This window comes from Pristis pectinata, chromosome 40, assembly GCF_009764475.1.
Source record: "Pristis pectinata isolate sPriPec2 chromosome 40, sPriPec2.1.pri, whole genome shotgun sequence".
Taxonomy (NCBI): Eukaryota; Metazoa; Chordata; class Chondrichthyes; order Rhinopristiformes; family Pristidae; genus Pristis; species Pristis pectinata.
In genome coordinates, this window is record NC_067443.1 from 1,430,585 (window position 1) to 1,458,292 (window position 27,708).

Below are 27,708 nucleotides of genomic sequence, written 5' to 3' on the forward strand. Positions count from 1 at the left end.
GGGAAAAGCAGTTTCTCCTCATCTCTATCCTAAATCTACTCCCCCGAATCTTGAGGCTATGTCCCCTAGTTCTAGTCTCACCTACCAGTGGAAACAACCTTCCTGCCTCTATCTTATCTCTCCCTTTCATAATTTTAGGTTTCTATAAGATCCCCCCCAGCATTCTTCTGAATTCCAGCGAGTATGTTCCCAGGCAATTCAATCTCTCCTCATAAGCTAACCCCCTCATCTCCGGAATCAACCTGGTGAACCTCCTCTGCACCGCCTCCAAGGCCAGTATATCTTTCCTCAAGTAAGACCAGAACTGCACGCAGTACTCCAGGTGCGGCCTCACCAGTACCCTGTACAGTTGTAGCATAACCTCCCTGCTCTTAAATTCAATCCCTCTCGCAATGAAGGCCAATTTGCTTTCTTGATAACCTGTTGCACCTGCAAACCAACCTTTCGTGATTCATTCACAAGCACTCCCAAGTCCCTCTGCACGACAGCACGCTGCAATCTTTCACCATTTAAAAATAATCTGATCTTCTATTTCTTCTTCCAAAGTGGATGACAATAACAGAATGCAGAATAAAGTGTTACAATTACAGAGAAAGTGCAGTGCAGGAAGATAATAAGGTGTAAGGCCATAACGAGGTAGATTGTGAGGTCAAAAGTCCATTTTATCTTAATAGGGAACCATTCAATAGTCTTATAACAGTGGGATAGAAGCTGTCCTTGAACCTGGTGGCACATGCTTTAAGCCTTTTGTATCTTCTGCCTGATGGGAGGAGGGAGAAGAGAGAATGTCCAGGGTAGGTGGGGTCTTTGATTACTGAGGCAGCGAGAAGTATAGACAGAGTCCATGGAGGGGAGGCTGGTTTCCAAAATGTGCTGAGCTGTGTCCACAACTCTCTGGAGTTACTTGCGGTTACAGGCAGAGCAGTTGCCGCACCAAGCCACGATGCATCCAGATAGGATGGTGGGGGTCAAAGGGGACATGCCGAATTTCTTTAGCCTCCTGAGGAAGGAGAAGCACTGGTGAGCTTTCTTGGTGGTGGTATCTACGTGGCTGGACCAGGACAGACTATTGGTGATGTTCACTTCTAGGAACTTGAAGCTCTCAACCCTCTCAACCTCAGCACCATTGATGTAAACAGAAGCATGTACACTATCCCTCCTCCTGAAGTGAGTGACCAGCTCTTTTGCTTTGCAAACTTTGAGGGAAAGGTTGTTGTCATGACACCATGTCACTAAGCTCTCTATCTCCTCCCTGTACTCCGACTCATCGTTATTTGAGATATGGCCCAATATGGTGGTATCATCTGAAAACCTGTGGATGGGAGTTAGAGCAGAATCTGTCCACGCAGTCATGAGTGTATAGGGCGTAGAGTAGAGGTGATGCTGGGGGCAAGATTTTTTTTGTGCAGAAAGTGGTAGGTGCCTGGAATGGGTTCCCAGGGGTAGTCGTGGAAGCAGGCAGATTGGTGGAGTTTAAGTGGCTTTTAGATAAACACATGAAATATGAAGGGATTGGAGGGATATGGAGGACATTTAGTATAAATTGGCATCAAGATCGGCACAACATTGTGGGCTGAATGGCCTGGCCTCTGCTGTACTGTTCTATGTTCTTATTTTAAACTTTTACAAGGGAACCAGATAAATATTCACTGGACGGTGAAGGATAAAAACGGGGCCAAGAAGACTCTTTCGAAGAGCGGGCGTGGACACAATGGGCGAGACTTGATGATAAACCAGATGATGTGCATTTAAACAATACAACTATACAGATATACCAAATGATAGTTGGTGCACCTTTCCCAGAGAGTATAGCTCTCTGGAATGTGATGCCAGTTGTTGGGGTACTGGTATTGGTATTGGTTTATTTCACTGAGGTACAGTGAAAAACTTGTCTTGCATACCAATCGTACAGGTCAATTCATTACACAGTGCAGTTACATTGAGTTAGTACAGAGTGCATTGAGGTAGTACAGGTAAAAACAATAACAGTACTGCGTAAAGTGTCACAGCTACAGAGAAAGTGCAGTGCAATAAGCTGCAAGGTCACAACAAGGTAGATCGTGAGGTCAGAGTCCATCTCATTGTATAAGGGAACCATTCAATAGTCTTATCACAGTGGGATAGAAGCTGTCCTTAAGCCTGGTGGTACGTGACGTCAGGCTCCTGTATCTTCTGCCTGATGGACGAGGAGAGAAGAGAGAATGACCCAGGTGCTTCACCAAGGCAACGAGAGGTAAAGACAGAGTCCAAGGAGGGGAGGCTGGTGTCTGTGATGCGCTGGGCTGTGTCCACAACTCTCTGCAGTTTCTTGTGGTCCTGGGCAGAGCAGTTGCTGTACCAAGCCGTGATGCATCCAGATAGGATGCTTTCTATGGTGCATCAATAAAAGTTGGTGAGTGTCAAAGGGGACAAACTGAATTTCTTTAGCCTCCTGAGGAAGTAGAGGCGCTGGTGAGCTTTCTTGGAAATTGATGGTCAAGGTGAAGTGGAAGGGCAGGCTGTGTTCGGAGTGGATGTCACCTGGTCCAGGTGGCTTGTTTGCCAGGTTGCTGATGGAGGCAGGGATGGAATAGCGCAAGGACTTGGCATAATCTTCCAATCGTCCCTCAACATGGGGCGGGTGCCGGAGGATAACAGAATGGCAAATGTGACACCCTCACTGAAGGGCATTGCAAGTGGAGTAAAACTCCAATAATACGCCATTCAATTGTTCAGAACTCCCAATGGTTCAGCATCTGGCACCTGTTCCCTACGTTCCCATTAAACTCACTGGGGCCACTGTCTCTGCACTTTCTTCAAACTCCCTAGGTCCCAATTCCCACACACTTTTCACCCTCACCACCAATCCATTCCCCGACTCCTTTTGAACTCATCAGTTTCACTGAGAAACTTCTGATATGGTAGCGTAGTGATTAGCATAACGCTATTACAGTGCCAGCGACCCGGGTTCAAATCCGGCCGCTGTCTGGAAGGAGTTTGTACGTTCTCCCTGTGTCTGTGTGGGTTTCCTCTGGGTGCTCCGGTTTCCTCCCACATCCCAAAGATGTACGTGTTAGGAAGTTGTGGGCGTGCTATGTTGGCGCCAGAAGCGTGGCGCCACTTGTGGGCTACCCCCAGAATACTATGCAAAAAGATGTATTTCACTGTGTGTTTCGATGTACATGTGACTAATAAAGATGTCTTACTGTGTAATATTGGAAAAAAAAGTGAGATGAATGTGTATCAGTACAGCAACATCCAGTAGTCCAGTCGCACGAAGTCCCGAGGATGCCGGATTATCGGAGGTTTACTGCAACTGCAGGCTTTACAGGTGAAGAGAGATGTCAGCAGACTGCTGGTAAGTCGTGCGATTAATTGATGAGATACTTTAACAAAACCCAATCAGTTGCTGTGGTTGGATGTGAATATCTCCAGGGCAGGGGTTAGTGGTAGAATCCTGGGTGGGAGTTGAGGAGAATGTGGGGAGAATAAAATGGGATGTAAAAGGCATGGTTGGGTGCGGACCAGCTGCTGGTAGATGGGGTTAGTACAGATAGGACAATGGTCAGCATTGCAATGGTGGGCCAAAGGGCCTGCTTCTGTGCTGTGTGATTCTATGAGAACTTGGCTGCTCCTTTTCTCCCCTATAACAGTGAACACACACTCAAGAACACGAGAAAACAGGAGCAGGAGGAGGCATCTCGGCCCTTCAAGCCTGACCCGCCATTCAATATGATCATGGCTGATCTGCCTCAGGCCTCAACTCCCCTTCTGTACCAGTTCCCCACAGCCCTCAATTCCACGATATTCCAAAAATCTACCTCCTCCAAATACTCCCCAGTGATCCAGTCTCCACGATCCTTCAGGGTAGAGACTTCCAGAGATTCATCACCTTCTGCAGATAGAAATCTTTAGACACCTCTGTTTCAAATGACTTCCTCGTATGACTCCCACTAGTGAAAACATCTCAACATCTACTCCTTCAGGACCTTACATGTCTCAGTATGGCCATCCTCACTCTTCTAAACTCCAAGGAACACACATCCAACCTGTTTAGTCTCCCTTGGTAGGACAACCCTCTCATCCCAGGAACATCCCGGTTAATCTCCTGTGGACTGCCTCCAAAGCCACTAGATAGGTCAGTGGTTTTCAACCTTTTTCATGCTGTGGCCCCCCCAGAAGATGTCCTTGTTAGATGGCGGACCCCCAAAGCCCACAAAATCAAACAATTGATAGTTCATGCATACAACATACTGCACATAGTCCCTGTTGAAAGAGTGACTATTTCAATCACCGATAATTCCCAGCGGTGTCTTTCAGTGTTCAGTTCAATGTGAAGATTGTGCCTGTTTTACACTGCAGAGTTTGTCCAAACGTGGTGGTATGTGCGACAAACATACGTGTATGTCATCCTCAATATTCAGACTTGATCTGAATTTGGTTTTCATGGCAATGACTGCAGAAAATGCCATTTCGCATAAGTAAGTGGTTGCAAATGGTAACAGAACATTGATGGCTTTGCCGGACAGCGGTGGATACTCCTGGGAACATGCTATCCAGAATGACAACAGTGACATTCGGTTGAACTGCAAGAGCAAAGTCCTGTCAGATGACAGTTCAGGCAATTCTTCTTGTTCACGTCCAGTTAAATCAGTAAGCATGCATTCAAACGGATTTCAAATCCAATCAAACATGCTCATGTCATCGTCACCGAAATGCTCATGGAAATAATGTGACAGCTGTTGAATATGGTTCAAAACGGTGCTCACAATGGCCTCTGTCTTAGTCTCGTTCACTGTCAGAAAGTCAGGCAGCAACAGAAACATATAATAGATGCCTTGCTCACATCTTCCCTTCCAGATATGGAGTTTTTTCTGGAAGGCATTGATTCTATCATGTGTTTTCAGAACATTTGAGCCAGGTCCTTGCAATGATAGATTTAAGCTGTTCAAAATGTTGAAAATATCTGCAAGATTAGCTAATCTGGCAACCCACGTCTCATCTGTCAAGAACTGTGCCAATGATCCGTTACGCTCATTTAGAAAAATGAGCAGTTCATCTCACAATTCATATACACGATGCACAACACAGCCTCGTGACAGCCATCTGACTTCTGTATGTAGCAACAAATGCTTATGCTCGGCTTCCGTTTCACAGCATATGTTTTCAAACAAACGATGACTGAGTGGCCTGGCTTTGATAACGTTAACGATTTTAATGCACGTGGAAAACACATCCACAAGATTTTCATCCATATCCTTTGCAGCCAAAGCCTCATGGTGAATCATGCAGTGGGTTGCTGCTACATGTGGAGCTACTTCTTTCACTCATGCGACTAGACCCGACTTCCGTCCCATCATTGCGGCAGCACCATCCGTGCATACTCCAACACACTGTGTCCACACCAATGCCGATTGTACAAAAAAAGTGTCAAGGACACGGAAAAGTTCTTCACCGGTTGTAAACCCTGGGAACGCCTTGCAAAACAAAAAGTCTTCCAAAGCCTCTCCTTACCAGCAATATTGAACATAAACCAACAACTGCGCAGCACTGGCAACATCAGTACTTTCATCGAGCTGAATCGCAAATCTGACTTGCTGAAGACGTGCTATCAGCTGGCTCTGTATATCTTCTGCCATATCGCCAATTCTTCTGCTTACTGTGTTATCAGACAGTGGAATGGCTTTCAGTTTTTGACTGGATTCTTTTCCCAATACAACTTGGCACATATCTACTGCTGCAGGCAGTATAGGCTCTTCTCCAATTGTGTGAGGCTTTCTGGAACGTGCTATTTGTAATGCTACCAAATATGATGCACGAAGACGCTTCTCATTTACAGTGGCACAAGCTGTCATTTTGCCTTTCTGCTTGAGGTGCAGCTCCTTTTGCCACTCAAAATATTCCTTCGGCTTACTGGCAATATCTGGATGCACTCTTGTTAAATGGCGCTTCAATTTCGCTGGTTTCATTGCATCGTTGGACAGTGTTTGCAAACACACAACATACAGAGGTTGGTCTGCATTTGTCCCCACTGCGATGAAGCCACATGAAATGTATTCTGGATCGTACTTGCATTGTTCTCTCTTTCGGTCACCCTTATCCCCTTCGTCATCAGAACCTTCTGGTTTCTGGTCAGCTTTTCTCTTCAGAAATTTCTCCACACTCAGCAATACACGCTGGACAGTTTAATTACTATTACTGATAAACAAAATTATCAAAACTAATCTAAAATTTACACGCTTGCACACTTTTTGTTTAACAGTGACGTCACTGTGGCATAAATGCACGGTAAGTAAGCAATATTATTTAGGCACACCAACAATGTCACTCAGTCTCGCTGACACTACAGTGCACAACAGAATAGTAGTGAACACTACTGACTACACAAATCGAATATTAAGCGGCAGCTTACCAGAAGGGAACACCGTCTAAGTCTCTAAGATTGTCGCCTATAACAGATAGAACAGATATGGCCGATTTTCTGAATTGTAGGAAACTGGAGAAAGCAAGTAAGCTACGTCTTTGTCACAGGTCACTTTTCCATTTTTTCCTTGGCTTGCTCACGGACCCCCTGGCAACCCGCCGCGGACCACAGGTTGAAAACCTCTGAGACAGGTAAGGGAACCAAACCTGTGCACGGTATTCCATTTGCAGCCTCACCAGCAACTCGCATAATTGCAGCAAAACCTCCCTGTTTTAAACCCTTTACAATAAAGGACAATGGCGTTTGCCTTCTTAACTACTTGGACCTGCCTGCTTACTTTTTGTGATTCATGCACTAGAATATTGAGATCCCTCTGCAGACACGAGACTGCAGATGCTGGAAGATGCAGCAAAAAACATGTTGAGCTGTATAAAACTTTGATTAGGCCACACTTGGAGTATTGCGCCCCGTTACAGGAAGGATATGGGGGCTTTGGAGAGGGTGCAGAAGAGGTTCACCAGGATGCTGCCTGGATTAGAGGGCATGAGCTATAAGGAGAGGTTGGATGAACTTGGGTTGTTTTCTCTGGGGAGTGTTGGAGGCTGAGGGGAGACCTGATAGAGGTTTTTAAAATTATGAGAGGCAGAGATAGACAGTCAGAATCTCAGAATCAGGTTTATTATCACTGACGTATGTCGTGACACTTGTTGTTTTGTGGCAGCAGTACAGTGCAAGACTTTTACCCCAGGGTAGAAATGTCAAGTACTAAAGAACATGCATTTAAGCTGAGAGGAATAAAGTTTAAAGGAGATGTACGGGGCATGTTGTTTTACACAGAAAATGGTGGGTGCCTGGAATGTGCTGCTAGGGGTGGTGGTGGAGGCAGATATGATAGAGGGGTTTAAAAGGCTTTTAGATAGACCTGTGAATGTACAGGGAATGGAGGGATATGGGTTATATGCAGGCAAAAGAGATTTAGTTTAATTTGGCATTGTGTTCAGCACAGACATAGTGGGCTGAAGGGCCTGTTCCTGTGCTGTACTGTTCTATGTAAGCTTAGCGGGTCAGGCAGCATCTGTGGAGGCAAAGGGATAGCCGATATGGGTTGAAACCCTGTATCCGAACTGGTCAGGGTCTCAGCCCGAAATGTCGCCATCCCATAAAGACCTGGAGCAGGATTAGGCCATTCGGCCATTCGATCACCCTTTGCCTCCACAGATGCTGCCTGACTTGCAGAGTTCCTCCAGCAGTTTATTTTTCCCTCCAGATCCCTCATTTGCAGTGTCTCTCCACTTAGATAACAATCCACCTTTTGATTCCCCTTTCTCAGTGTGTGACCTCACACTTCCTCCAATTAAACTCCATTTGACAAGTTTTGCCCCATCACTCAGTTCCGCTGCAGGGTCACAATATCCTCATCACAAGATGCACCTAGTTTTGTGTCATCATTGTCGACTGTGAAGCACAGGGACATCCTGAGGTGGTAGCAGGCACTATACAAATGCTTGTCGTCGTTGTCGTCAAGGGGAGACATGATAGATGTTGTCGTCGAGGGGAGACATGACAGAGGTATACAAGATATTGAGAGGAATAGATAGAGTGGACAGCCAGCGCCTCCTTCCCAGGGCGCCAATGCTCAAAACAGGAGGACATGGCTTTAAGGTATTGGGTGGGAAGTTCAAGGGTGAGGTCAGAGGGAGGTTTTTCACCCAGAGAGTGGTTGGTGCATGGAATGCGCTGCCTGGGGTGGTGGTGGAGGCTGATACATTGGACAAGTTCAAGAGATTGTTAGATAAGCATATGGAGTAACTTAAGTTAGAAGGATATGTGGGAGGAAGGGGTTAGATAGTCTTAGGTGTGGTTTGAAGGGCGGCACAACATGGTGGGCCGAAGGGCCTGTATTGTGCCGTATTGTTCTATGGTTCTATGGTTTCTTCCAGACCCAAGGGCACGACAGTGACACACCTCAGGGGAACACTCACCAGCAGTGACGCACTTAGAGGGAAAGCACACCTGTGCCTCTACTTCCTCAGAAGGCTAAGGAAATTCAGCATGTCCTCGATGACGCTCACTGATTTTTAGATGCACCACCGAAAGCATCCCATCCAGATGCATCACGGTTCGGTACGGCAACTGCTCTGCTTAAGGAATTGCAGAGAGTTGTGGACACAGCCCAGTCCATCACGGAAACCGGCTTCCCCTCCATGGACTCAGTCTACACTTCCCGCTGCCTCAGGAAAGCAGCCTTCCCACCAGGTCATTCTTCATATGTCCCCCTCCCATCGGGCAGAAAATATAAAACACTTGGCGACACGTACCACCAGGTTCAAGGACAGCTTCTGTCCTGCTGTTGTCAGACTCTTGAACGGAGTTCTTATACAATAATGATGAACTCTTGATCTCTCGATTTGCTTTGTTGTGGCCCTTGCACCTTATTGTCTGCCTGCACTGCACTTTCTCTGTAACTGTAGCACTTTATTCTGCATTCTGTTGTTTTTTTTTCCTTTTGTACTACCTTAATGTACTTATATACAGAATCATCTGTCTAGATGGCACGCAAACAAAAGTTTTTCACTGTATCTTGGTACAAGTGACAATATAATTGGGGCAGGCACGGCAGTGTAGTGGTTAGCGTGACGCTATTACACCGCCGGCGACCTGGGTTCAATTCCCACCGCTGTCTGTAAGGAGTTTGTACGTTCTCCCCGTGTCTGCATGGGTTTCCTCCGGGTGCTCCGGTTTCCTCCCACATTCCAAAGACGTACGGGTTAGGAAGTTGTGGGCGTGCTATGTTGGCGCTGGAAGCGTGGCGACACTTGCGGGCTGCCCCCAGAACACTCTACGCAAAAAGATGTATTTCACCGTGTGTTCGATGTATCATGTGACTAATAAAGATCTAAATCTATAGTAAGAAGCTGCAGAGAGTCATGGACTCAGCCCCAATACATCACGAGCACATCCCTCCCCACCATCGGGAGTATCTACAGGAGGCGCTGCCTCAAGAAGGCAACGTCCATCATCAAAGATCCCCCACCATCCGGGCTGTGCCATCTTCTTGCAGCTCCCATCGGGCAGGAGGTACAGAAGCCTGAAGTCCCCACACCACCAGGTTCAGGAACAGCGACTTCCCTTCAACTTTTTTCTCTGTTTTTTTGTCCTAATTGTGTTCTTTCTTGTATAACTTTGCATAATCTATGTTTAATTTATATTTTTCTTGTGTCCCTAATGCTATGTGCCTGTGACGCTGCTACAAGTAAGCTCTTCTTTGCACCTGTGTACATGGACTTGTGCAGATGACAATAAACTTGACTTTGATCATGAACCATTCAGTATTTGAACCACCCTGCACAACCTTAATCACTACCTCAGTATAGCAACACTATGACCACTTTGCATGATAATGGATTTTGTTTTTTTTGTTCTAATTGTGTTCCTTCCTGTATAATATTGTATAATTTACATTTTTCTTGTGAAAGCTGCTTATCTGATGCTCTGTGCCTGTGATAGAACATAGAACATAGAACAATTACAGCACAATTCAGGCCCTTCGGCCCACAAAGCTGTGCCGAACATGTCCCTACCCTAGAAATTACTAGGCTTACCCATAGCCCTCTATTTCACTCAGCTCCATGTACCTATCTAACAGTCTCTTGAAAGACCCTATCGTATCCGCCTCCACCACCGTTTCCGGCAGCCCATTCCACGCACTCACCACTCTCTGAGTAAAAAACTTACCCCTGACATCTCCTCTGTACCTACTCCCCAGCACCTTAAACCTATGTCCTCTTGTGGCCACCAATTCAGCCCTGGGGAAAAGCCTCTGACTATCTACCTGATCAATACCTCTCATCATCTTATACGCCTCTATCAGGTCCCCCCTCATCCTCCGTCTCTCCAAGGAGAAAAGGCCGAGTTCCCTCAACCTGCTTTCATAAGGCATGTTCTGCATCCCAGGCAGCATCCTTGTAAATCTCCTCTGCACCCTCTCTACGGCTTCCACATCTTTGCTGTAGTGAGGCGACCAGAACTGAGCACAATACTCCAAGTGGGGTCTGACCAGGGACCTATATAGCTGCAACAATACCTCCCAGCTCCTAAATTCAATTCCCCGATTGATGAAAGACAATACACCATATGCCTTCTTAACCACAGAGTCAACCTGCGCCGTCACTTTGAGCGTCCTATGGACTCGGACCCCAAGATCCCTCTGATCCTCCACACTGCCAAGAGTCCTACCATTAAGACTATATTCCGCCAACATGCTGCTGCAAGGAAGTTTTACATTGCACCTGTGCACACATGGACTCGTGCAGATTACAATAAACTTGACTTTGACTTTAGTGAACCAGTGAGCAATGACCAAACACTCACCGAGCAGGGCTTTGTTCTGAATGTTCCTGCAGATGGTCCGACACTCATTCAGTACCTCGGTGATCTCGGTGGCCGTGAACTGCCGGCACTGCAGCATGTGTCTGGCGGCCTCGTTCAGGGCTACGGCGGCCATGTCGGGGCTCCCCCCCTGCCGGTAGACCTGGCCCGCCCTCCGGAAGCATCGGCTGGCTTGGGCTGGGTTCCCCACCCTTGCCCGGCAGCTGGCCAACTTCATGCAAGTGTCTGCTTCGCCCTGCGGCTGGTAGGCCTGGTAGTGAGCCAGGGCCTGCTGGTAGTGCTCGGCAGCGCTCTCCACGTCTCCCAGCCCCTCGTGGGCTATCCCCAGGTTGAAGTAGAGGTCGCCCTGCCTCTCGCCACCCTCGGCCGGCTGTGACCTCAGCAGGAAGTCCAAGCCTTTGGCCGGCCTGCCTGAGGCCACGTAGGCCGCGCCCAGGTTGAAGGCACAGGCCCTCTGCACGCTCTGGTCCCCTGTGTCCAGCGAGATCAGGAAGGCCTTCTTGAAGGCGGCCAGTGCCTCCTCAGGGCAGTCCTGGGCCAGAGCCTGGCTCCCGGCTTTGGTGAGACCCTCGATCTCGGCCTGGACCTCCAGACGGTCCTCATCGCCCTCGCTCTCCTCCTGCCGTTTCTTTCGTTTCTTCTTCTTGCCCTCGAGTCGGGCCGGGCCAGCACACTGTAGCACAGTTGGAGCCACCACGTCAGAGGCCATAACCCCAGTGCCCTGGACTGGACCTACGAGAGAGAACAGCACGTTAACCCATGCACATTGGAAGAACTTGTAGCCTGTCCTGGTCCAACCACGTGGACGGCATGGCCAGGAAAGCTCAACGGCGCCTCTACTTCCTCAGGAAGCTAAAGAAATTCAGTATGTCCCCAATGACACTCACCAACTTTTATCAATACACCACAGAAAGCATCCTATCTGGATGCATCACCACTTAGTACAGCAACTGCTCTGCTCATGACCGCAAGAAACTGCAGAGAGTCGTGGACACAGCCCAGTGCGTCACGGAAACCAGCCTCCCCGCCTTGGACTCTGTCTACACTTCCCGCTGCCTCAGTAAAGCAGCCAACATAATCAACATAATCAAAGACCCTACCCACCCCAGGACATTCTCTCTTCTCCCCTCGCCCATCAGGCAGAAGATACAAGAGCCTAAACAAACGTAACACCAGGCTCAAGGATAGCTTCTACCCCGCTGTTATAAGAGTATTGAATGGTTCCCTTGTACGATAAAATGGACTCTTGACCTCACAATCTACCTCGTTATGACTTTGCACCTTATTGTCTTGCCTGCACTGCACTTTCTCTGTAACTGTGACACTTTATTCTGCATTGTTTTACCCTGTACTACTTCAATGCACTGTGTAATGAATTGACCTGTACGAATGGTATGCAAGACAAGTTTTTCACTGTACCTCGGTACAAGTGACAATAATAAACAAATTCCCCCAGAGGGTGATTGGAATCTGGAACTCACTGCCTGAGAGGTGGAGGCAAAAACTGTCACAATATTTAAGAAGCATCTGGAGGAGCACGTGAATCACCAAGGCAGAGAAGGCTACAAACCGAGTGCTGGTACATTGGATTAGTGCAGATGGGTGCTTGAATGGCTGGCATAGATGTGGTGGGCTGAACGGCCTGTTTCCGTGGTGTATGGCTCTACAACATATGACAAGATGATGACAGGTTCAGACAGGATAAATGGAGGAGACCTGTTCCCATCAGTAGATGCCTCAATGACAAGAAACACTGTGTAGGAGATACACTGGGAATATGAGGGAAATCTTTCACACAGCGAACAGTCATGACATGGGAATTGCTTCCTGTAAAATTGGTGGAAACAGTATCAATCAGTGTCCTCACTGGGGGACTGGATGGGCTCTGGAGACACAATACACCCCATCGTAGGAAGGACGTGGAGGGTTTGGAGAGGGTGCAGAAGAGGTTCACCAGGATGCTGCCTGGATTAGAGAGCATGAGCTCTCTAATCCAGGAGAGGTCGGACAAACTTGGGTTGTTTTCTCTGGAGCGGCGGAGGCTGATAGAAGTTTATAAGATTATGAGAGGCATAGATAGAATAGACAGCTGGTATCTTTTTCCCAGGGTTGGTAAGAGGGCAGGCATTTAAGGTGAGAGGGGGAGAGTTCAGAGGTGATGTGTGGGGCAAGTTTTTTGTTACACAGAGAGCAGTGGGTGCCTGGAGTGTGGTGCCGGGGTGGGGGTGGAGGCAGATACGATAGAGGGGTTTAAGAGGCTCTTAGAGAAGCACATGGATGTGCAGGGAATGGAGGGAGATGGACATTGTGCAGGCAGAAGGGATTAGTTTAGTTAGGCATTTAATTACTAGTTTAATTAGTTCAGCAATAACATGGTGGGCTGAAGGGCCTGTTCCTGTGCTGTACTGTTCTATGCTCTCTGTTGCAGGACTATCATGGAAGCATTGGAATTTGACAGAGAAGGAGGTCACGGCCCATCAAGTTTGTGCTGGCCAACCAAGGAGTTTTCCCCCCACCTCCCAGCTCTCAGCCCATAGCCTTGCAGATCGCAACTTTTCAAGGGCTTACTCTGGTACTTCTTAAATGCAAAGAGGGTTTCTGCCTCCACCACCCCTTCAGGCAGTGAGCCCCAGACACCCACCACTCATGATGTGTAATAACCGTTATCATCTCCCCTCTGATCCGACTACCAACTTAAACGTCAGCTCCCTACTTACTCTCTGATCCCTTCCCTTCACCACTTCCTAGCCTTATGCATGTTGATTAAACCTCCTCCGGCAACACACAAAGTGCTGGAGGAACTCAGCAGGTCAGGCAGCATCTGTAGAGAGAAATGGACAGTCGACGTTTCAGGCTGTAACCCTTCTTCAGGTCGAGTCCTGATGAAGGGTCCCGACCCAAAACGTTGACCATCCATTTCCCTCCATAGATGCTGCCCGGCTCGCTGAGTTTCCTCCAGCGCTTTGTGTGTTGTTCCAGATTTCCAGCATCTGCAGTCTCTCTTGTGTCTCAATTAAATCTCCTGCTTTGTTGCAAAAGAAATCAGCCTCATCCTAATAAGTAACTGTGATTCTCCAGCCTTGTCGACACCCTGGCAGATCCCCTCTGCACACTCTCAGTGGAGAAAAGAGTGTGGGAATGGGACTGATGGAATTGCCTTACAAGGTGCTGGTATAGATTCAATATTCATGTGTTCTTCCTCTATGTCACATCAGTCTGGTTCATTTCTCTCTATTCAATCATCAATTCTGTCTCACAGTGTCACAAACCCGGGTTTGATCCTAATCTCTGGCGCTGTGTCTGTGGAGTTTGCATGTTCTCCCTGTGACCACACACGGGTTTCCTCCCATGTGTGGGTTGGTAGGTTAAATGGCTGCTGTAAGTTGCCCGTAGTGTGTAGATGAGTGGTAGATTCAGAGGGAAATGATGGTGAGAATTTCAAAAAATGGAATCAATGAAGAAGTAGATACAATAGTGATGTTTAAGGGGCATTTAGACAGATAAGATATCTTTATTAGTCACATGTACATCGAAATACACAGTGAAATGCATCTTTTTTGCGTCGAGTGTTCTGGGGGCAGCCCGCAAGTGTCGCCACGCTTCCGGTGCCAACATAGCATGCCCACAACTTCCTAACCCATATGTCTTTGGAATGTGGGAGGAAACCGGAGCACCTGGAGGAAACCCACGCAGACGCATGGGGAGAACGTACAAACTCCTTACAGACAGTGGCCGGAATTGAACCTGGGCTGCTGGCGTTGTAATAGCGTTACGCTAACCGCTACGCGAGACATGAACAGGCAGGGAATAGACAGGTATGGACCATCTCCAGGCAGATGGGATTGGTTAGACTAGCATCATGGTCGACACAGATATTGTGGGCCAAAGGGCCTGTTCCTGTGTCTTCTATGTTCTGGTGTAAATGAGCGGTTGATGGACAGCATGGACTCGGTGGGCAGAAGGGCCTCTTTCTGAGCTGTACTTCTCTATGACTCCCACCACGTCATCAGGTTAAAGAACAATACAGCATGGAAACAGGCCCTTCGGCCCAACTTGTCTATGCCCACCCAGGTGCCAACCTAAGCCAATCCCATTTGCCTGCAATTGGCCCACATCCTTCTAAACCTTTCCTATCCATGTACCTGTCCAAATGCCTTTTAAATGTTGTTAATGTACCTGCCTCAACCACCTCCTCTGGCAGCTCGTTCATAGCACCACTGTCTGTGTGAAGAAGTTGCCCCTCAGGTCCCTTTTAAATCTCTCCCCTCTCACTTTAAAGCTACACCCTCTAGTTCTTGGGTTTCCTTTCCCTGGGAGAAACACTGTGTGCATTCACCCTCTCTATGCCCCTCATGATTTTATACACCGCTATAAGGTCACCTCTCAGTCTTCTATGTTCCAAGGAATAAAGTCTTTGCCTGTCCAACCTCTCCCTGTAACTTAGTCCCTCAAGTCCTGCTGACATTCTGGTCAACCTTCGTTGCACTCTTTCTAGCTTAATGACATCTTTCCCGTAACAGGGCGGCCAAAACTGAACACAATACTCCAGGTGCAGACTCACCAACGATGAGGTTCTATTTAATCAACAGCCACTTCAAACACTGCACCACAGCAAACAGTCTAAAGAATCTAGTTAAAAATGTCTCTATGTACCACAGCAAACAGAATTGGTCAACAACACCTCCCTGGTTACCATTCCAGTGAAACTGCTCTGCCCTCTCCCTGCCTAGGGAGTGGTGGCCAGAATTGGACACAACGTTCCTGGTGACGTCAAACCAGTGATTTACAAAGACATGCCATAAATATCCTCCTTATTGTACTTTGTGACTTTATTTATTAAACCAGGGAGCTCACATAGCAGCTTCATCAACACCAGAGATTAGTGAATACATACCCCCACATGCCCCATTTTTAGAATTCCCATTAAAATTTTAGTTTAATCAATATTTCTCCCCTTAGTTTCACAATCCTCTATACATAACTTCGACTGGCAAGAGACCGGCCTTTCATCAGACGAGGTCCTCCTGCTCTGCTTCTCCACTTTGTACCATCCGCATTCCCAAATCTCAAGCCGCTGGCAAACTTTGTAAGAATAGCATAAACATCACAGTACTTTACTTTAGAGTCATATAGACTCAAGGAGCAGAGAAACAGGCCCTTCAGCCCAACTCGTCCATGCCGACCAAGACGTCTATCTGAGCTAGTCCCATTTGCCCGCGTTTGGCCCATATCCCTCTAAACCTTTCCAATCCATGTACCTGTCCAAGTACCTTTTGAATGTTGTAATTGTACCCGCCTCTTACAGCTTACCTCTGACAGCTTGTTCCATTAATACTTGCCCCTCAGGTCCCTTTTAATTTTTTCCCCCCTTACCTTAAACCTGTGCCCTCAAGTTTTAGACTCCCCCTACCCTGGGAGAAAGGCTGTGACCATCCACCCTATCTATGCCCCTCGTGATTTTATAAACCTCCATAAGGTCACCCCTCAACCTCCTACACTCCAGGGAAATACGGAATGACACTGAGGAGGAAGAGTGCCTGTGAGGAGAACATCTTTGATAAATATAAACAGCAGGAATGGAGAAAATCACATAAATTAAAATCTGAGGGGAATAATGCTAACAAGGTCATGGAAATGCAAAGTAATCACTGGGGTTGAGTTTTAGAACTGAAGCTCAAGAAGCGAGGTTTAGTTTTTGCAAAACCTTGATTAAATGACACTTAGAACAGTGCGCACAGTTCTGGTCTTTAGAAAGGGCAGATTCACAGGAAAGAGTTTAGGTGATTTATAGGGATACTAGAAATGAAAAGGTACAGTTATCAGGAATGTCCACTGGCGTTGGGTCATTGGGAATGTCCACTGCTGCACCATTGCCTGGGATGGGGCTGGGGGAGGGAGGGAGAAGGGGGTTGGGGGATAACCATCAGGAAAAAGAAAAACTTGACTCTGAGCCGGGAGATTGTGGGTTATGGGACTCACTCCAACACCTGAGCCACAAAATCCAGGTGAACACTCCAGCGCAGTACAGAGGGAGTGCCACACTCGACACCGAAGACCCCATTGGCCAAGAACTGTGCCCCTTACCCTGGGGCCAATATTTATCATCAATCAGTATCACCCATACCCAATTATTTCCACACTCCTGCTGGTGGGAGCTTGCTGTGAAAACTGCCCGTTAGTGCAATAGCGAGTATGTTTCAGAAGCACTTCACTTGCTTTGGGATAACCTGCTGGGGATGTGCAGGGCGCTTTACAAATGCACATCAGTCCTTTCTGCCCTCCAGTGTGAAAAGCAACTTCCCACCATAAACCCAACTCTGTCTTACCTCAGCGAGGCAGAATTCAGCAGCTTGTGTTATTTTTCCCTCTCCTGGACCTATAAATGAGATGAGAATGGCTCTACATGGCTGCAAGGTGTCCTCTTCCAAATCTGACCCTGTTTTGTTCCGTCGTTGCCGTGGCAACCAAACCCCGCCCACCAAGGTCTGTGAGAGGAGGGGAGCCCAACCCTTCCCCATGATCGACGGCAGTATCACCCTATCCACGATCGGCCTGTCTACGAGCAGGCGCGAAAGAAGGCGGTCGCGTTGCACCTCGGAGTTTGTAGTCCAGAGGGCACCTCCCATCGCTGTGGAGCAGGCCGTGTCGAACTACAACTCCCAGCGGGCCCAGCGCCGCAGCCGCTGCCTATCCTCTCGCCGACTCGGATTCGAATGGACGTTGGGAATTTGGCGGGATATTCGGGGCGCCGGCGAGGAGAGCGCTTCTCATCCAGTAAATAAGCGGCAACGGAGGGAACGGCAGCAGCGTTAAAATCTGAGGGGAACGATGGCGAATGAAGCGGAATCGGGCGGAAAGCGCCAGTGCGGCTGTGAGTTGGTCGCTGTGTAAACACGGCGAGTGGGGGAGCCTCCCCTCAGACCTGTTCACCCCCCCCCCCAGACCTGTTCACCCCCCCCCAGGGCACCCCCCCCCCAGACCTGTTCACCCCCCCCCCCAGACCTGTTCACCCCCCCCCCAGGGCACCCCCCCCCCCTCAGACCTGTTCACCCCCCCGGGGCACCCCTCCCCTCAGACCTGTTCACCCCCCCCCCCCAGGGCACTCCCCCTCAGACCTGTTCACCCCCCCGGGGCACCCCTCCCCTCAGACCTGTTCACCCCCCCCCCCCCCAGGGCACCCTCCCCTCAGACCTGTTCACCCTCGCCCCCGAGACCTGTTCACCCCCCCCCCCCCAGGGCACCCCCCCCTCAGACCTGTTCACCCCCCGGGGCACCCCTCTCCTCAGACCTGTTCACCCCCCCAGACCTGTTCACCCCCCCCCCCCCGACCTGTTCACCTCCCCAGGGCACCCTCCCCCCAGACGTGTTCACCCTCCCCCCCCCCCCAGACCTGTTCACCCTCCCCCCCCCCCCCCCGGGCACCCTCCCTTCAGACCTGTTCACCCCCACTCCCCACCCCCCCAGGGCACCCTTCCCCCCCCCCCCCCCAGGGCACCCTCCCTTCAGACCTGTTCACCCCCCCAAGGGCACCCCCCCCAGACCTGTTCCCCTCCCTCCCCACCCCCCCCCCCCAAGACCTGTTCACCCCCCCCCCAGGGCACCCCCCCTCAGACCTGTTCACCCTTCCCCCCCCCCCCCACCTCAAACCTGTTCACCCTCCCCCCCAGACCTGTTCATCTCCCCAGGGCACCCTCTCCTCAGACCTGTTCACCCCCCAGGGCACCCTCCCCTCAGACCTGTTCACCCCTTCCCCCACCCCCCCAAGGGCACCTCCCCCCAAGACCTGTTCACCCCCCCCCCCCCCCCCCAGGGCACCCTCCCCTCAGACCTGTTCGCCCCCCCCCAGGGCATTCCCCCTCCCCCCCCCCAGACCTGTTTGCACCCAGGGCACCGAGCTGCCTGTCTGTGCATTGCATTCTAACGGCTGCTGCCTTTACTGGGGTGTGGGGGGAGGGGGTTGGTGGTTGGTGGAGGGTTGTGCTGCAGAGTGGTTTGGTGGGATGATGGAGGGTGGAGGGTTGTGGTTGTTGGGTGGAGTGGGGATGGTGGAGGGTTGTGTTGGGGGTGGGGGGTCATGCTGTGGTGGTTGGTGGGGGGCAGTTGTGTGGAGGAGGGTGAGGGTGGTTGCGGTGTGGTGGAGGGTTGGGGTGGGGGTGGTTGGTGGGGGTGTTGTGGTGGTGGGGGGTTGTTATGGAGGGGGAGGTTGTGGGGGTTTTGTGGTGATGGAGAGTGGGGGTGGTGCAGGGTGTGGTTTGGGGGGGTGTGGTGTGATGGGGGTCACAAGATCACAAGACAAGGGAGCAGAAGCAGGCCATTCGGCCCATCGAGTCTGCTCCAAGGAAAAGGGAAAAAGAAATGGGGTGGGGAAAAAAAACTATTCTAATCCCATTTTCCAGCCTTATCCCCATATCCCTTGATACCCTGACTATTTAGATATCTGTCTATCTCCTCCTTGAACGCCTCCACTGCTGTGCGTGGCAAGGAGTTCCACAATTTCACCACCCTCTGGGTAAAGAAATTTCTCCTCATCTCTGTCTTGAAACTGTACCCTCTAATTCTAAGATTGTGCCCTCTGGTCCTGGACTCGCCCACCAAGGGAAACAGCCTAGCCACATCTACTCTATCCTTTCCTGTCAACATTTTAAATGTCACTACGAGGTCCCCTCTCATCCTTCTGTACTCCAGTGAGTACAGTCCAAGAGCCGACAAACGCTCATCATACGTAAGCCCTTTCATTCCCGGAATCATTCTCGTAAATCTCCTCTGAACCCTCTCCAACGTCAGCACATCCTTCCTAAGATGTGGGGCCCAAAACTGCGCACAGTATTCCAAATGAGGCCTCACTAGTGCCCCGTAGAGCCTCATCAACATTTCCTTACTTTTATACACTATACCTCTCGAGATGAATGCCAACATAGCATTCGCTTTCTTAACCACTGATCCAACCTGGTGGTTAACTTTTAAGGTATCTTGTACGAGTACCCCCAAGTCCCTTTGTACTACCGTACTTTCAATCTTCTCTCCTTCTAGATAATAATCTACCCGCTTATTTCTGCTTCCAAAGTGTACAACTGCACATTTCTCAACATTGAATCTCATCTGCCATTTCCTTGCCCATTCTCCTAAACTGTCTAGGTCCCTCTGCATCCTTTCTATTTCCTCTATGCTCCCTACTCCTCCACTTATCTTGGTGTCATCCGCAAACTTAGCCACACAACCATTTATTCCATCATCCAAATCATTGATGTACAAGGTAAAAAGGAGCGGCCCCAACACCGACCCCTGCGGCACACCACTAGTAACCGGTAACCAACCAGAACGAGATCCTTTTATTTCCACCCTTTGCTTCCTGCCAACCAGCCAATGCTCCACCCATTCTGCTACCCTACCCATAATTCCATGACCTCTCATCTTATTAATCAGTCTCTTGTGAGGCACCTTATCGAAGGCCTTTTGAAAGTCTAAATACACAACGTCTACCGCCTCTCCCTTATCCACCCTACCTGTGATTTCTTCAAAAAACTCCAATAGGTTGGTCAGACAGGACCTCCCCTTCACAAAACCATGTTGACTAGGTCCAATCTTGCCTTGCACCTCTAGGTATTCGGTAACCTCCTCCTTGAGGATAGATTCCAATAATTTTCCCACCACTGATGTCAGACTAATAGGTCTGTAATTGCCTTTGTGCTGCCTCCCACCTTTCTTATACAACGGAACTACATTCGCTACCCTCCAGTCCTCCGGAACCATGCCAGAATCTATCGATTCCTGGAAAATAATCACCAATGCCTCCGCTATCTCTACAGCCACCTCCTTCAGAACCCGGGGATGCACCTCATCCGGTCCGGGAGACTTATCAGTCTTAAGCCTCTTTAGTTTTCCTAGCACCTTCTCCCTATTAATCTCAACTGAACTCAGTTCCAATTCGTGAGACTCCTGACTAACGGGCACATTGCTTATGTCCTCCACGGTGAAGACCGATGCAAAATATTCATTCAATTCCCTTGCCATCTCACTATCGTCCATTATAATACCTCCTGCACCGTTATCAATTGGTCCTATGTCAACCCGTGTCTCTCTTTTATTCCTTATGTATTTAAAAAAGCTCTTAGAATCCTTCCGAATGTTGTCCGCCAGCTTCCTTTCATAACTCATCTTTGCTTTCCTAATGACCTTCTTAGTTTCTCTCTGCAGATTTTTAAAAACTTTCCAATTTTCTGTTTTCCCACTAATTTTTGCTACTTTGTACGCCGCCCCTTTTGCTTTTATTTTATCCTTCACCTCCCTCGTTATCCACATCTGTGCCTTTTTTCCATTCAAAACCTTCTTTTTTCTTGGAATATATCTGTCCTGCATTGTCCTTATTTCCTGTAGAAATTTCTTCCATTTCTCCTCCGCCGTCCCTCCAGCTAACTTACTCCTCCAATCAATTTGGGCCAACTCTTCTCTCATACCTTTGTAATTTCCCTTATTCCACTGAAATATCGATACACCAGTTATCAACTTCTCCTTCTCAAACTTGAAACTAAACTCAATCATATTGTGATCACTTGTTCCCAGTGGTTCCTTTACCTTTAGTTCCCTAATCACCTCGGGTTCACTACATAGCACCCAATCCAAAACAGCCGATCCCCTGGTGGGCTCCTCAATAAGTTGCTCCAGAAAAACATCCCTTATACATTCCACAAACTCACTCTCCTGAGTACTACTGCCTTGCTGGATTTCCCAGTCCACCTTCATGTTAAAATCCCCCATAATTATCTTCACATTGTCACTCTGGCACGCTTTTTCTATCTCAATCTGCAACTTATGGTCCACTTCCTGACTGCTGTTAGGGGGCCTATATATGACTGCTACTATTGTCCTTTTACCCTTGCTATTTCTTAGCTCCACCCATAAGGATTCCACCTCCTCTGACCCAATGTCCTTCCTTTCTATTGATTTTATATCACTACTAACCATCATGGCCACACCTCCCCCTCTGCCTACCCGCCTATCCTTCCTATACACTGTATACCCCTTGACATTCAGTTCCCAATCACATCCATCATGAAGCCACGACTCAGTGATTGCAACGATGTCATACTTATTAACCTGTAGTTGTGTCACTAGGTCATCTACTTTATTCCTGATGCTACGTGCATTTAAATATAGTACGTTTAGACTGGTATCTGCTATTGATTTTATTGTACTTCTATTGTTCAGCAGATTATCCTGACTTTGTACCTGTCCATCCTTCTTACTATCTTCGCTACCTACTATCTTAGACATGTTCCTGTAGACCTCATTCCCTATCCTAATATTCGGTATCCTAACATCCTCATCCCCGATCCTAACATTCTGTATCCTAACATCCTGATTTGTTGTACTTCTATTATTCAGTAAATTATCCTGACTTATCACCTGCCTGTCATTCTTGCCATCCTCGATGGATTCGTTTCTATACACTTCCTCCCTCACCTTAGCATCTTGTAACCGAGCATCCTGGTTACCATCCCCCTGCCAGATCAGTTTAAACCCTCCCCTACAACTAAATTAAACATTCCCGCCAGGATATTGGACCCTTTGGAGTTTAGGTGCAAATAGGTCTTGCCTCCCCCAAAAAAGGTCCCAGGTATCCAAGAATCTGAAGCCCTGCCCCTTGCACCAGTCACTCAGCCACGCATTTAACTGCCAGAGCTTTCTATTCTTCCTGTCATTGACACGCGGCATGGGTAGTAGTCCTGAGATTACTACCCTTGAGGTCCTACTTCTCAACCTTCTCCCTAATGCCTTGTATTCCTCCTTCAGGACCTCTTCTCTTTTTCTACCTACATCATTGGTACCTACATGTACCAAGACTTCTGGCTGCTCACCCTCCCCTCTCAGAATATTCTCGACACGGTCCGTGATATCCCGTACCCTGGCACCAGGGAGGCAACACACCATCCGAGACTCATTGTCGGTATCGCAGAATCTGCTATCCGTACCCCTTACTATCGAATCCCCAATAACCACTGCATTTCGCTTCCTCTGCTGGACCACAGTACCAGACACGGTGCCAAGGTCCTGGCTGCTGAGGTCTTCCTCTATGAAGTCATCCTCTCCAACCGAATCTAAAATGAGATATCGGTTTTTGAGGGGGACCGCCACTGAGGTGCTGTCTACATATTCTTTTTAACTCCTGTCTATCTCCTGCTCGCTCTCCCTAACCAACTGAAGGTCATCCAGCTGCTGCTCCAGACTCTCAATCCGTTCCTTGAGGAGCTGCATCTCGGTGCACTTTGCGCAGATGTAGTTATCAGGGAGTCTGGTCGTCTCCCAGGGGCCCCACATCTGACACTCCAAACACAACACTAATGCCAGATGCATACTGCTGAATATCACTGAGCTCAACAACTAAACTAAACTAATAACTTACCCCCTCTCTATAATCTCGCCTCTTTTCCACTCTCGCCGAAGCCCGTTGAGCCAAAGCCGAACCCACTCTGCTCCCTCTCACTCAGCTGCCCGCTCCGACGCTGCCCGCTGGATATGCTCGCCTGCTTTTTAAATCACCCGCGCGCTTCCGGGTGACGTCACACGCCTGCGCAGTCACTCGCCGCTGTCCCGAACGCTAGAAAGAGAAAAAAAACCTCGCTCGTTATTTTCCGGCACTCTCCGCTCTCTCATCGCTGGAAAGCGAAGGTGCTTGCTTTCAAAAGCATGCGCCACCAGGCTCAAGGACAGCTTCTATCCTGCTGTTATAAGACTATTGAATGGTCCACTCACACAATAAGATGGATTCTTGACCTCACAATCTACCTCTTTATGACCTTGCACCTTATTGTCTGCCTGCACTGCACTTTCTCTGTAACTGTAGCACTTTATTCTGCATTCTGTTATTGTTTTACCCTGTACTACCTCAATGCACTGTGTAATGAATTGATCTGTATGAACAGTATGCAAGAGAAGCTTTTCACTGTACCTCAGTACAAGTGACAATAATAAACCAGTTCCAATCAGTAAGGGTGTTTAGCAGCAACGATCTGCTGGAGGAACTCAGTGTCTGTTGAGGAGGAAGGAATTGTCGGTCAATGTTTTGGGTCAAAACACTGCGTTAGGACTGTTCCTTCACCTCCAGCCACCCCCCACATCTCCCCCGCCCCCCCCCCCCCCCCCAGATGTGTACAGTTTTGGTCAAGTTCAAGTTTATTGTCATTGCCATACATCACCAGGGTATGAACGCCATGAAAATTTGCTTTTTGCAGCAGCATGTACATTGTAAACAGAAGTTAACATAATCTTAACATCACCTATAACATAAGAAGCAGTTAATGTTTTTCACAGGTCACCTTTAGTGTTTCTGGTCAATATCTATGTTTGTTTCTCAGTTGGGGTCTCTGGCTGACTGTTTCTAGTTTGTTGTTATTTCAGATTTCCATTATTCAGTTTGTGACTTTTGTATGGATAGCAACTTTCGTATGATGGTTGGGTGGGAGGTGGGTGGGGTTGCCTGTTACAACTTGAGTTGGGCTGTTCAGGGTTGATGTGGGGAAGCACTTCCTCACAAAATGAAATTAGGTACCCTCTTCCCAAATGCTGTTGATGATAGGGACAATGGAAAATGTCAAAGCTGACTGTTTTTTATTGGATATATTGGGCAAATGTTTTTTTTGGGTGTATATTCATTCAAGGGGTGTGTACTTTGCAGGCTCAACAAGCATTTAATTACCCATCCATGATTGCCCTTGAGAAGTTGGTGGGGAGCTGCCTTCTTGCAACCTGCACTTCTGCAGTCCTTGAGGTGTGGGTATACCCGCAACGCTATTAAGGAGAGAGAATCTTGACCCAGTGCCGGTGAATATATTGGTGATATATTTCCAAGTCAGGACGGTATGTGACTTGGAGGGCAACTTCCACGTTGGAGGTGACCCCATGCTTTTGCTGCCCTTGTCCTCCTGACTGGTAGAGGTCATGGATTTGGAATGTGCTGTCTAAGGAGTCTTAGTAAGCTGCAATGCATCCTGTAGCTGGTACAAACTGCTGCTAATGTGCGTCGGTGGTGGAGTGAGTGGATGGTTGTAGATTTGCTTATGAAATGGGCTGCTATGTCCTGTATGGTGTCGAGCTTCAAGTATTGTTGAATCTGCACTCGTACAGGTAAGTGGCGAGTGTTCTATCACACTCCTGATTTGAGCCTTGTAGGTGGTGGACTGGCTTTGGGGAGTTAGGAGGTGAGTTACTTGCCACAGGATTTCTAGCCTCTGATCTGCTCTTGTAGCCACATTGTGTATATGGCCACTCCAGTTCAGTTTCTGGGCAAACACCCTCAGGATGTTGACAATGCGGGATTTGGTGATGCCATTGAATGTAAGGAGGTGATAGCTGGATTTTCTCTCATTGGATATCGTCGTTGCCTTGCACTTGCGTGGTGTGACTGTTACTTGCCACCTATTGGTCCAGGCCTGGGGATATTGTCCAGGTCTTGCTGCATTTGAGTGTGTGCTGAACATTATGTAATCATCAGCGAACATCCCTACTTCTGATTAAAGGAAGGTCATTCAGGCAGCAGCTGAAAATGGTTGGGCCTAGGACAGCTTCTTGGAACCTGAACAGAGCTTCTATGACTAGGTTGTTGTTAAGTTAGTCTGCTTGATAGCTCTATTGATTAGCCCTTCATCACTTTGTTGGAGAGTAGCCTAATGGGGCATTAATTGGCTCGGTTGTCCTGCTTCTTGTGGACAGGACATACTTGGGCAATTTTCCACATTGTCGGGTAGATGCCAGTGTCGTAGCCGTACTGGAACAGTTTGGTTAAAGGTGCAGCAAGTTCTGAAGTACAAGTCTTCAGTACTATTGCCAGAATGTTGTTAGGGCCCATATCCTTTGTTGTATCCAATGCCTTTAGCTGTTTCTTGATATCACGTGGAGACTGGCATCCATGATGCTGGGGACCACTGGAGGAGGCCAAGATGGATCATTCATTGGGGCACTTCTGGCTGAAGATTCCTGCAAGTGCTTTGGATTTCTCTTCTGCATTGATGTGTTGGGCTCCCCCATAATTGAGAATCGGAATATTTGTGGAGTCTCCTCCAGTGAGTTATTTAATTGTCTACCACCATTCAAGAATGGATGCAGTTGGACTGCAGAGTTGGTTGTGGGATTGCTTGACTCTGTCTATTCCATGCTGTTTGGCATTCAAGTAGTTGTGTCTTGTAGCTTCCAGGTTGATTCCCTCAATCCTGGGTATACCTGGTGTTGTTCCTGGCATGCCTTCCAGCACTCTTCATTAAAACAGGGTTGATCCCCTGCTTTGGTGGAGTGGGGGATGTGCTGGCCAATGAAGTTGCAGATTGTGTTTGAGTACAGTTCTGTTGATGGCCCACAGCACCTCATGGATGCCCAGTCCTCAGTTGCTAGATCTGTTCGTGGTCTGCCCCATTTAGCATGGTGGTAGTGTCACATAATACAGTGAAGAGTATTTTCATTGCGAAGACGGGATTTCGTCTTCACAAGGTTCTGTGTGGTGGTCACTCCTACCGATACTGTTGAGGACAGCTTCGATCATAAGAAATGGCATCAGGAGAATGCCCCTCAAGCCAGCCATACCATTGGATATGAATGTGGTCTTGTCCTCACTTTCCTATTTGTTCCCCTTAGCTCTTAGTCCAACAGACCCGTCTTGACTATATTGAGTGACAGCCCCTCTGCTCTCTGGGGAAGGTGAATTTCAAAGATTCACAACCCTCTGAAGTTGCTATCTAATTGAATGGTGGAATAGGTTTCCGGAGCTCGTGGCTTAATTCCTGTTACAAACTGTGCCCAGATGTTACATTTTTGATATATTATGGATTTGCTGTCTGAAATTGCTGTCATATTCTGCAAGCAAAAACAATTTGCACATGATTTAAATTTTGTGCCTCATAGCCGGCTGAAAAGTTTGAAGTAGTATATGGTTCTTTTGTGTATAGATTTACAATTGAAACTAATTTCCAGACTTGTTGCATTTCCCCACCAGACAAAAAGTGGATTGTTTTCATGGACATTGCAAAACTACGTTAACTTAATCAATTGCTCTTTAGTTTCATAAATCTTTGCTTGTGTTTAATTAAGCAACTTCTCCCAGTGGGTAAACATTGGATACTAGGCACTTGCCAAAAGTCAATTTGTTTTAAGTAGGAGAGGTTGTTCAGTCCACTGAGTTGGTCAAAGTTCGTGAAATTTGATTCTGCCCTGCTGATTCCAATAATTTTAACTTAATATAAAAAAAATATAGATCACTTCACAGAATGGTTAGTTCATTATTTGTTGTTTCTTTCTGGCAAGCATACCTGCCTAATCTCAGTCTTTTGGAAGGATGCCTCGTGGTTTTAATTTCAACAAAAGTCCCTCTGCTGTAATCTAAATCTGAGTCTTGCAGTCTGTTCTGAGATGATTTGCATTTTCATCAATGTTCCCAGAAGTACTATTGGCAAGGAGATCCAATACCCCTTGGATATTCAGGGAATCGAAGGATATGGTGTTAGTGCAGGAAAGTGCTGCTGATCTTATTGAATGGCAGAGCAGGGCATGATGGGCCTACTGTTATATTCTTACCTGAAATACATCATCTGATGAGGTATATGGTGGCAATAAAGAAATCCACTATAGAACATTACAGCACAGTATGGGCCCTTCGGTCCACGATGTGCCAACATTTTATCCTGCTCTAATATCTATCGAACCCTTCCCTCCCACATAACCCTCCATTTTTATATCATTCATGTGGCTATCTAACAGTCTCTTAATTGTCTCTAATGTATCTGTTCCCACAACCTCTGCCGGCAGTGCGTTCCACGTTCCCACCACTCTGTGTTTTTTTTTAAAAAAAAAACTTGCCTCTGACATCCCCCTTATACCTTCCTCCAATCACCTTAAAATTCTGCCACCTCATGTTAGCCATTTTCGCCCTGGGG

The 27,708-nt window shown here is 48.0% G+C and overlaps 2 protein-coding genes across 2 annotated transcripts in view; one reads left to right on the forward strand and one right to left on the reverse strand.

The window, feature by feature from the left end:
- Positions 1-17,254, reverse strand: part of LOC127587498 (tetratricopeptide repeat protein 24) — a 57,941-nt gene extending 40,687 nt beyond the window's left edge. The window contains exons 1-2 of the mRNA XM_052045858.1: positions 17,119-17,254; positions 10,775-11,524 (exon numbers count right to left, since the gene is read on the reverse strand). Of these exons, the coding sequence (XP_051901818.1) occupies positions 10,775-11,501 (727 nt within the window). The 5' untranslated portion in view covers positions 11,502-11,524; positions 17,119-17,254. The remainder of the gene's footprint in view (positions 1-10,774; positions 11,525-17,118) is intronic.
- Positions 17,255-17,506: 252 nt separating this feature from the next.
- iqgap3 (IQ motif containing GTPase activating protein 3) overlaps positions 17,507-27,708 on the forward strand; it is a 136,424-nt gene continuing 126,222 nt past the window's right edge. The window contains exon 1 of the mRNA XM_052045848.1: positions 17,507-17,663. Coding sequence (XP_051901808.1) covers positions 17,621-17,663 — 43 coding nt within the window. The 5' untranslated portion in view covers positions 17,507-17,620. The remainder of the gene's footprint in view (positions 17,664-27,708) is intronic.